Here is a 9,761-nt window from a genome sequence, read left to right as displayed (position 1 = left end):
GAGACCGAGGCCAAAGGAGACTTCATTTTCCAGCGCAGTCGCGCGCGCCCACTGCGCCGGAAGTTGATGTCACTTCCGGGTTAGCCTGTGGCGGATCGTCGTCAGCGGCGGAGGGAACCGCGGCGGCTGGGGTTGGTGGCGGCGGCGGCGGCAGCGGCAAGGGCGGGGATGGACGTGTCTGGGCAGGAGACCGATTGGCGCAGCACGAACTTCCGGCAGAAGCTGGTCAGCCAGATGTGAGTACGGGGCCCCGTGGGGACGCGGGGGCGGAGCAGCCTAGGCCGCAAACGCGCCCTGCTTCGGCTGCCCGCTGCCCGGGCAGGGAGACTGGCTGGCCGGCCACCCGTGACACTCCCCGCCCTGCAGCCGGAGCGTGCGGGGCCCGCTCCCCGCAGTCGCCTGTCTCTGGCGCTGGCAGGCCGCCGCGATGTCTCTCTCTCTCTCTCTCTCCTGCCGTGTTGCACCGCCCCCGTCCTGGTCGGCAGCCGCTTCCTGTGGGGGTGGCCGCAGGGGCGGCCTGCCTCCTTGCTGCCCGCTGGCAGCCTCTAGGGGTGGCGCGCCCCCGCTACCCCACCACTCTCTCTCCCCGCCAGCCCGGTGTGTCTCTGGAGCTGGCTTCCCTGCCCCCGCCTCAGTTATCCGGAGCCAGCCGACCACGCCGCTGCTCTTCTCCCCTGCCAGCGGTCTGTCCGGGGAGGGCGTAGTTCCCCCCACTTCCTTTCCCCACATCGGAGGAGGCTGGTCACGCTGCTTTTTCCCCTGAGCTCCTTTCCAGCCTCTTCTGTGGGCTCTGCTGATCATCCCGTGCGGCTTCCTGACCAACTGGGTAGCCTCTGGGGTTTCAGAACAATGTTAAATAAACCGCAGGCTGTGTGGGCCCTACGCTCTGCTCTGCTGTTTATGGGATGCAAATAATGCCAAACAGGCTTAACGTTTCTTTCAAGATGGTTAGATGTTTCACAATTTAACCACCTGGCCTCATTCCTGTAACCCTTGTTCCCGATCCTATTTTATTTGTTTTGGTCTTCATGGAGGTTCATGTCTGAATTTAGGTTATAAACTATTCAGGGCACAGAGTGGCTTTCTTTGTGCCTGTGAAGTGCCTCGCATGCTTTTTGGGTGCTCAGAGCTAATATGTTACACTTTTAGTTTGTTCTGTGAAGTCACCTGTCTTACACAAAGACAATCCGCAGGGGCAAGGAAACTTGGAGCTAATGCTCAAACTCTTTTTTTCTGTCCGTGCATGTCAATCTATAGCAGTCTTCTGTCAGTGGTATTTAAAAAATGGATGCTGATGAATATGTTCAAGAGAAACTTAAAATAACAGATTAAGTAAATGTATTAGTCTTGGCAAACAAAATCTTAATTAAAAATAAAATAGTTGTATAACAAGGAATGCCACTTAAACATTTAAAATTCTGGAAATTGGAAAATGGATAGTAATAAAAATACCCTCTAAGTTCATAGGCTAGTTTTGTGTTATCATTCTAAGCACTGACAGTTTTCCTCAGGTCCAAAACCTTTTGTGTTCTGCAAGTGATAGTGTTTCCCCTGAACTACATAACACATCTCAGACATAAAAGTAGCCATATATATCATTTTAATTTAAAAAAAATGCTTTTGCTGCTATTGGTAAATCATTATTATAGTGCTTTTATTGAGATTGGGTTCATGTGTCACATCTGAAATTACAGTTTGGCAGTTTGATCTTGTTGTAGTTAGAATAAAATAAGACTTGCCACAACCAGGGGTTATAATAGCCAGAGGTATGCTCGGTGTAATATATAGCAGCAGGGTTGGGAGTTGTTGCCTAGGAATGTTTTGAGGTCTGATCACGCATTGGTTCCTCTTCCTGTGCTTCCGTTTTCACCTTCAGTGACTCATAAGTAACTGAAATGTAAAGGAAATAATTAAAATAATTACTATGTAGATTTCCTTTGGAAAATGTTCTGTAACCATAGAAAGTGTTTAACAAGATCTTGAAAAATAGTCCTGAAAACTCACTAGTCCATGCACAAATCTTCTCGTTCACCTTTACAAGATGATGAAAATTAATGTTACTTGCCATTAACAAATATTCACACTATTAAGAATCATTTAAAATAAATTAAACTTGTATGAAAATATTCAAGTGACCCATCTTTAGACAGAGTCTCTAACCTAACTCTTGGATATGGTATAGCTGCGTAGGTGGTAAATGAGGCAGCTTCTGTTACTGCGACTCAAACATGGATTCACTCTATCAGTCTGATTTTAGGCATTTGCTGGAGATAGCCATGAAATGGTGGTATGGGCACAAGCAAAGCATCCATGCTAGTCTTGTTTCAATTATAAATAGCCTTGGATACTAGTGGCCACTAGGCTTTGCTGACTTTTCTGCAAAGCTTTTGGGAATGGATGTGAAGATGTTTCAGTATGTTTGTTCTTTGGAGAGCTCCAAAGGGTAGTAAGAGATGCTTATTCTTCCCTGCAGGGGGTTGTCTTGTGCAGGGTTCCATCTTATTTATGTGCATGTTTCAACTGGTAGGGGCAGTAGGGTTGTCAATGATGGATGACGCTTAGACCTTATGATTCTTTTTTATTAAACCTGGATTCTAGGTTCTTGTGATCTCCAACTGTTTGAGACAACTGGGGAAGTATATGGTAGAGAATGGCTTAGGCTCATTCTGATGGAAGCTGTGCTCTTAGGTACATGAAAATGTTAGAGGAGTGAGTGGGGGCTGAGAATGTCTTCTGTTTGAGGTGTGTATCCCACACTTGTCAGTGTGATTCAGTCTTTAGATTACTGTTGATCCATTGCTGTTCCTGGTCGTCAGCCGAGAATACCATGATGTGTCATTTTCCATCTATGGCTGCTCAGGAGGCTGAGACAGTTTCTCTGGTGTGTTTCTTGGTACTTGGATCCATGCCCTTGTAACAAGATTATTGCAGTGTGCTCAATTTGGGACAACCCTTGAAACCTTCAAAGCTTCACATAGGGCAGAATTGAATGGGATGAATGTGAACAGAATAGATAAGGGCTCTGCACAGGTGCCCTGTTTGGTTTAATTATATTCACTATTTCTACACTGTAAATACCTAGTCAGAAAGATGCCTGGTACTCATGGATTGCCTCTTGCTCTGTGTCTTCTCATAGGAGTTCTAATTCGTGGGATCCATTCTCACTGTAGATTCCTATCAGACTTCTATGGCCAGCGACAGGGTGTTCCCAGTAGAGAACTCACATCACTAGGCCCTTTACCCTTCAACAGTTTGCTCCAGTCTCGGGGTACTTAACAAAACTTATTTGCTTGCACTTTGTATTGGTCATTATTAATAATAGCAGCAGGTGATGCTATGGTGGTTGCTAGTAAAGAGTTGTTGAAAGTATATGTTTTATTGATTTAAGGTGCTTATTTTAGTATTATCACATAATATTTTTAAAAGTGCAGATATACAAAAATAATCTTAAATTGTTTACAGAGGGAAGGAAAAGTACTGATCCTTAAACTGTCAGCTGCAAAAACAAACTTATCAATGGGAGCCAGGTAATTGAAAAAGGTAAAATTGTCAGTAGGGAACAAAAAGCAGTAATATTTGCCTGTTAATTCACTAGGGCTTTACCAGTTACACTTACAGGGTGCTCATACCCAAAGGTATCTTTGGGTATATTATATGTTATAGTACATCTAAAATATCTGTTAAGAAAACATTAAGGTTGCAAAATCAAACACTCCAAAGTTAAGAAATGTCAGAATTAAGGGTGACTGTACAACTGGCAGCTAGATTCCACTCTCAGCACATTAAGTGCACCATAGTCCAGGCAGATGCTCCAACAAATGATGTAGATGAAGAGGACAAAGAGAGAGTCTATGCAGAATTGAACAACGTAATGAAAGAAATACCAAACCACAATCTTGTCTTGGTTATGGGAGATTTTAATGCCCAGATCAGAAATGACTGTTTCCTAACCTCTTCTTTCATCGGCCCACATACAACTGGAACAGTGACAGACAATGGCACAAGACTTCTTGTTTTTGGCACAAAATTCAATCTTAGCATCTGCAATTCTTTCTTCCAACATAAAAATGTACACAAAAAGACATGGATTTCACTAGATGACCTTACATAAAATGAGATCGACTATATCTGTGTTAGTCAGAGGTGGAAAACATCTGTGTCAGACACAAGTATTCAGAGGAGCCCATATAGGGAGCGATCACTACTTGCTGAAAGCAAACATCAAATTGAAGTTTAAAGTGCTCAAAAAGAAAGAAGACTCTGATTATTCAATACACAGAATTGTGTATTGAATGCACAATACAATATTGCAGGATACGAAAAGAGTACCAGATAGAGGTCAAATACCGGTTTGAGGCCCTTAAAGATCTTGAAGAAAACGAAGTGGAAAAATACTGGAATCTTTCCAAAATAGCTATGCTAGAAGCAGCTGAAAAGATAATTGGTAGAAAGAGAGGAAGCAATAAAGATCAGTGGAAGAAGAAACATGGAAAATTATAGACAAAAGAAAAAAACAAAAGGTTCTAGTGCTACAACATGCGACTGAAGAAACAAAACAAATCTACAGAACCTTGACAAAGCAGTAAAGAAACAATGCAAAAAAATAAGCGGAATTGGATAGAAAATAAGACTAGTGAAGCTGAAGAAGCAGGGGAAAGAAACGATACAAGAACAGTCTACACGATCCTGAAACAGTTAACAGGATATGGATCAAAATTCACAAGTGTCCCAATGAAAGGGAAATCAGGAGAAATTTTGAAAAAAACAGGAGGAACAAGAAAATAAATGGGTGAAACACTTCAAAAAAGTGCTAAACCAACCAGAACCAATTGCAAGAATTTAACAATGATAAATAAACCATTAGACCTAGATATAGACGTATCTGATGTAAAAATCGAAGAAGTAAAAAGAAGCTGAAAAACAACAAGGCACCTGGATTGCACGACATTCATCCTGAGATGCTTAAATATGGAGGCAAAGATGTGGAATCAGTCATCTGTTCTCTGTGCAACAAAATATGGATGCAGGAGAATGTGCCGGAAGAATGGACCCTTGGTATCATCATCAAGTTACCAAAGAAAGGTGATCTAAACAATTGTTCAAATTGGAGGGGAGTATCTGTCACAGGAAAAGTATTAGCAGCAGTCCTCCTGAACAGAATGAAAGGAAAGATGAATACTATCCGACGTGAGCAACAATTTGGATTTAGACAAGGGAGATTGTGTACAGATGCTATTTTCACCCTGAAATGGATTATTGAGAACACAATTGAATTTCAAGGCAGTCTTACCATCACTTTTGTGGATTTTCAAAAGGCATTTGATAGTGTAAACAGAGAAACAATGTGGAAAATTGTGGAACAATATGGAATTCCAATAAAATTAATCAATATTATGAAGGCATTCTGTGTCAACTCAAAATGCTGCATTAAAATGGAAAAGGGGTTGAGTAAGCCATTCAGCATCAAGACAGGTGTAAGGCAGGGGTGCGTTCTGTCTCCTTTTTTTGTTTATGCTAGTCATCAACTATGGATTAAAACAATGCGACAGTGATACATATGGCCAAAAATGGAACAATTCAAGGCTATTTGGTCTAGACTTTGCAGATGACATAGCTCTTATTAATGAAGATGTCAACAGACTACAAAAATACAAAAACCAAGTGAAAAATAATGGAAAAGAAAGATTTAAGATACAATGCAAAGAAATGTAGAGTCATGTTAATGGGGACTACAGAGGCAGAAATCAAAACTGAAGAAGAGAAACTGGAGAAGGTGGACAATTTTATGTATCTTGGAAGTGCCATCAGCCAAGATGGTGCTTGTTCCGAGACAATAACAATTGGGAAGGCAAACATCTGGCAACTCAAAAACATCTCCCTCAAGACAAAACTGAATGTGTACAAAGCAATTGTTGTTGCCATCACAACGTATAGTGGTGAGACATGGCAACTTACCAAGATAGATAAGCAAAAGCTGGATGCATTTCATCACAGATGTTTGAGAAGAATATTGGGAATAACGTATAGAGATAGGAAGACGAATGAAGAAGTCAGAAAAATTACTAGACGAGGCACCCTCTCCCAAATCTATAAAAGAAGACATCAGTGGCTGGGACATGTGCTGAGAATGGAAAAAGAACGCTTACCAAATGCTGCCCTTGAATGAAAGCCAGAAAATGCAAGAAGAAAGACAGTGAATAACATGGAAACGAACAGTTCTGAACGACATCAAGCACCTCAACATGAAATGGGAAGATTTGGAGAGAAGGGCCGTTGACAGGCAAGGATGGCAGTTGTGGGTAGCCCAATGTGCAGCAAAGTATGGGATGGACTCAGGTCTAAGTAAGGTACAACCTTAATCTGGCCCCTTTGTGCATTATGATACAGACTTTATCCTCTGTCATTCAGCGAACTGGTTAGATGGTGGTCATTGAACAGGTAGGCTATTCAATATTTCTTTTTATCATCATTCATCCCGTGCATGATTTTCACACACTATCCAAACCCAGCTCTGAATACAGAATTAGTGCTGTCATTGTAGTATCTTAAATTCATTAGTGTTTGTAAAGAATTATCTTTACAACATCTATGTGAGGTGACTTCATCTTATCTCCATTTTAAAGTGTCAGCTAAATTTTGGTGTCAACTTTGAGAGCCAAGAGTCTGATTTTTCAAAGTAGTACTTTATATATTCAGAGCGGAGCTCTCATTGACCTCAGTTGCAGTTGTGAGTCCTCCGTACTTCTGCAAATCAGATCCCTGGTGTCTCAAGATGACTACCTAAAAAATGAACAGACTGTGGCCACCTGTGAACACCTTGGTTTGTGACTTGCAGAGTATCATGTATGAACTCTCTGGCAGAGGCAGGGATAGAATCTAATTCTTCGGGGTAGTATTCAGCTGCCTGACCCATGAGATCATCTTTTCTCTAATGCAGTGTCTCATTCACTACATATCTTCCACTTTCTCAGCAAATGAGTCAAGGGTCCTACAAATAAACAACTCATTTTCTACACAACCTTGATTTAATCCCTGAGTACTGTCCCACCTGTGCACTGAATGAAGCAGGGGTCCTATGGAAAAAATAGTGATTGTGAGAGATGGCAATTTCCCTGACAAATAGTATTAAATTAAGCTAAATCTTACTGAATCAAGTTTAAGTATCTTAGGAGTTCCTTGTATTAAAAATGCAAATATTAATGTATTAGTGTGGGCTTGTATGAAATGTCTCTGGAGGAAGACCTGAGTAAGGTAAACCAGGGAAAGTATTAGCAGCTTCACAGGACTATTTAACACAATGTGCCAGACAAGACTGAACTTTTAAAGTTAAGTGGGTTTTCCACTAAATCTCTAGGGAGAGGATATGCAAATGTACCCCATCCAGTTATGTAAGAATGTAGCCGTTAGAAGCTTTGCCCTGAGGAGGAGACTTTTGTTTGCTGATCATCTGATATGTGAGGACAAGATCAGAGGCCCAAACTGTATAAAGGAGTGACTCACAGATTCATGGGGGTATTTGTTCTGAGCTAACAGCTGTTGTGAACTTGTAACCACAGGAAAACACACTTGGTGGGGTTTTACTCCTGCCAGAGCCCTTGCTGGAGTTGGGGTAATCTACGATAAGCTTATTAGCGCACATGTAGGCTCTTTTATTGTTTTAATATTTTCTCTGTAATGCTTTCACCTTAAGAATAAATGTGCTTGCTTTGGAAAACCTGTGTTGGACCTTAAATTGTGAGCAGTTACACAATTATGCCTCTGAGGAAAAAAACAAAGCAGGCCTGCTTGGGCAGTCTGACTTACTGTGGGGAACTGTGTAGCTTGGAAATATCTGGATCAGAAGGAATGAGGCACAGGTCTCTGTCCAAGCAAGGTGATGGCTGGGGAGCCAGAAGCCAGTGGGTGCCATTGGTGGATTACAGAAGGAACACAGGTGCAGATGCCCTGAACTGTGGCAGTGATTATGTAATTAGACTGTGTCATAATGTATACACACGAGGGTTGAATTACAGTTACATGCATGTGAGAATCAAAGACTAATTAGAGGGAGCTGGTCAAGCTTTTAGGTGTGTTGTGTTTAAATTATTTCAATATAGTGTAGTAAATTTAAGCCTCAATATAGGTTGTCGTCATTTCAAATTTAATTTTAAAATGAAATTTAAAAATCTATTAACAAAAAAACAAAACAGGTTTATCCACCTTGATCACAGCATGGTTCTCCCTTCCCACAAAGAGGAAAGTACCAGCTTTGGGGACACAGGTTAAGCAGCTGAGTGAGAGGATGCAGGAACAGTGCAGTGATCATAATAGTGACGATGTTTTTGAAAGGGAGGGATAGAGTTGAGGCAGTGCAAAAGAGGAAGGATTGTTCACTAGCTAGCATTTGGATCCTGGGAGACCTGGGTTCACTTCCCTGCTCCATGACAGACTTCCTGTGTGACCTAGGGCAAGTTACTTTGTAGTTCTGTCTTAATTCCCCATCTGCAAAAATGGGGCTAATATAGCATGCCCTATCTCACAGGGGTGTTATGAGGATAAATACATTAAATATCATGAGGTGCACTGATACTAGAGTGGTAGGGGCTATAGATGTATCATTGATGGATGTGGAAGTTTTGGGGGGAGAGACTTAAGTTCCCCAACAGCACCCACTGAATAGCTCCACTCTTCCCTGCACAATCCCAACACCTGTCACTGCTGCAACCTGCATATTCTCCCTTCCACTGTTCAGACATCTGTATCATTGCTCCAATGCCACCAACATGTTCTCTGTCATGCCATTGCATCAATGCCGCATGCTTTCCTTTGAGTCCTCCCACGCCAGCTCCATTCTCCTCTTAGTGATTCCATGCCCCCTGGTAAGCTTGGAAGGACCATGGGGAGGTGCAAATGTGGTGGGGCTGTGAGCCAGATTGTGTCCTGTACCAGTTGGAGGGAAGAAGGGACAGGAGAGTGGAGATGCTGGGCGTGGTCTACACTTAAAATATATGTCAACAGCTACAGAGCTCAGGGGTGTGAAAAATCTACACTGAGTGCTGTATTTAGCTGTGCGTAACTAACTCCCAGTGTAGATGTAGTTAGGTCGACAAAAGAATGCTTCCATCAACCTAGCTACTGTCCCTTGGGAACATGCAGTTCTTACAGCAGTGGTTCTCAAACTCTGGGTCAAGACCCCAAAGTGAGTCGCTGGGGTCTGGAGCTGAAGATGTAGCCTGAGCTCTGCTGCTTGGGGCTTGGGCTCTGGCCACCCCCACCCAGGGTCATGTAGTAATTTTAGATGGCCGAAGGAGGTTGTAGTGCAATGAAGTTCGACGTCTGCTGTCATACGGCAATAGAAAAACCTCTTTGGTCACTATAGGCTGTATCTATCCTACAGGGCCATCTTTGCATAGCTACAGTCTCCGGAGTGTAGAAAAGGCCAAGATCTAGGCTTAGATTATGGGGAAGGGGCTCTGTGTGCAACTAGGAGGTTCAAAATGGTGTAAACTAGCTCATTCATCTCAATGCTATGTTCTTGTTCAGCTGAGAACACCCCAAGGAGATGAATACAATATGAAAAAATGGCTCTGAGATGTGTGGACTTCTCCATTCTTGTCAGTGTGTGTTTTCCTCCTTCTCCTCAGTGCCAGTGCTTGTGAACCTATGATATGCAGGTGGCATGCCTGTTCTGAGCTCCCAACCCAAAGGGCCCTCAGATACTGGCTCACAAAGGAGTGGGATAAGGGGAAGGGGCATGGCCCCCATATCCTGCTCATGGGAGA

The 9,761-nt window shown here is 42.7% G+C and overlaps 1 protein-coding gene across 3 annotated transcripts in view; it reads left to right on the top strand.

Annotated features, from left to right (window-relative positions):
• The first annotated feature begins 62 nt into the window (after window positions 1-62).
• Window positions 63-9,761, top strand: part of MED15 (mediator complex subunit 15) — a 41,727-nt gene continuing 32,028 nt past the window's right edge. The window contains exon 1 of one of the 3 annotated variants that reach the window (XM_084649492.1): window positions 63-236. In XM_084649492.1, coding sequence (XP_084505618.1) covers window positions 169-236 — 68 coding nt within the window. In that variant the 5' untranslated portion in view covers window positions 63-168. The remainder of the gene's footprint in view (window positions 237-9,761) is intronic. The other 2 variants (XM_084649493.1, XM_084649491.1) reach the window with 2 other exon arrangements.

This window comes from Lepidochelys olivacea (assembly GCF_965140295.1).
Source record: "Lepidochelys olivacea isolate rLepOli2 genome assembly, chromosome: 15".
Lineage (NCBI taxonomy): Eukaryota > Metazoa > Chordata > Testudines > Cheloniidae > Lepidochelys > Lepidochelys olivacea.
Note: the sequence above shows the minus strand (reverse complement) of the source record. Positions and strands in the feature narration are given on the sequence as shown.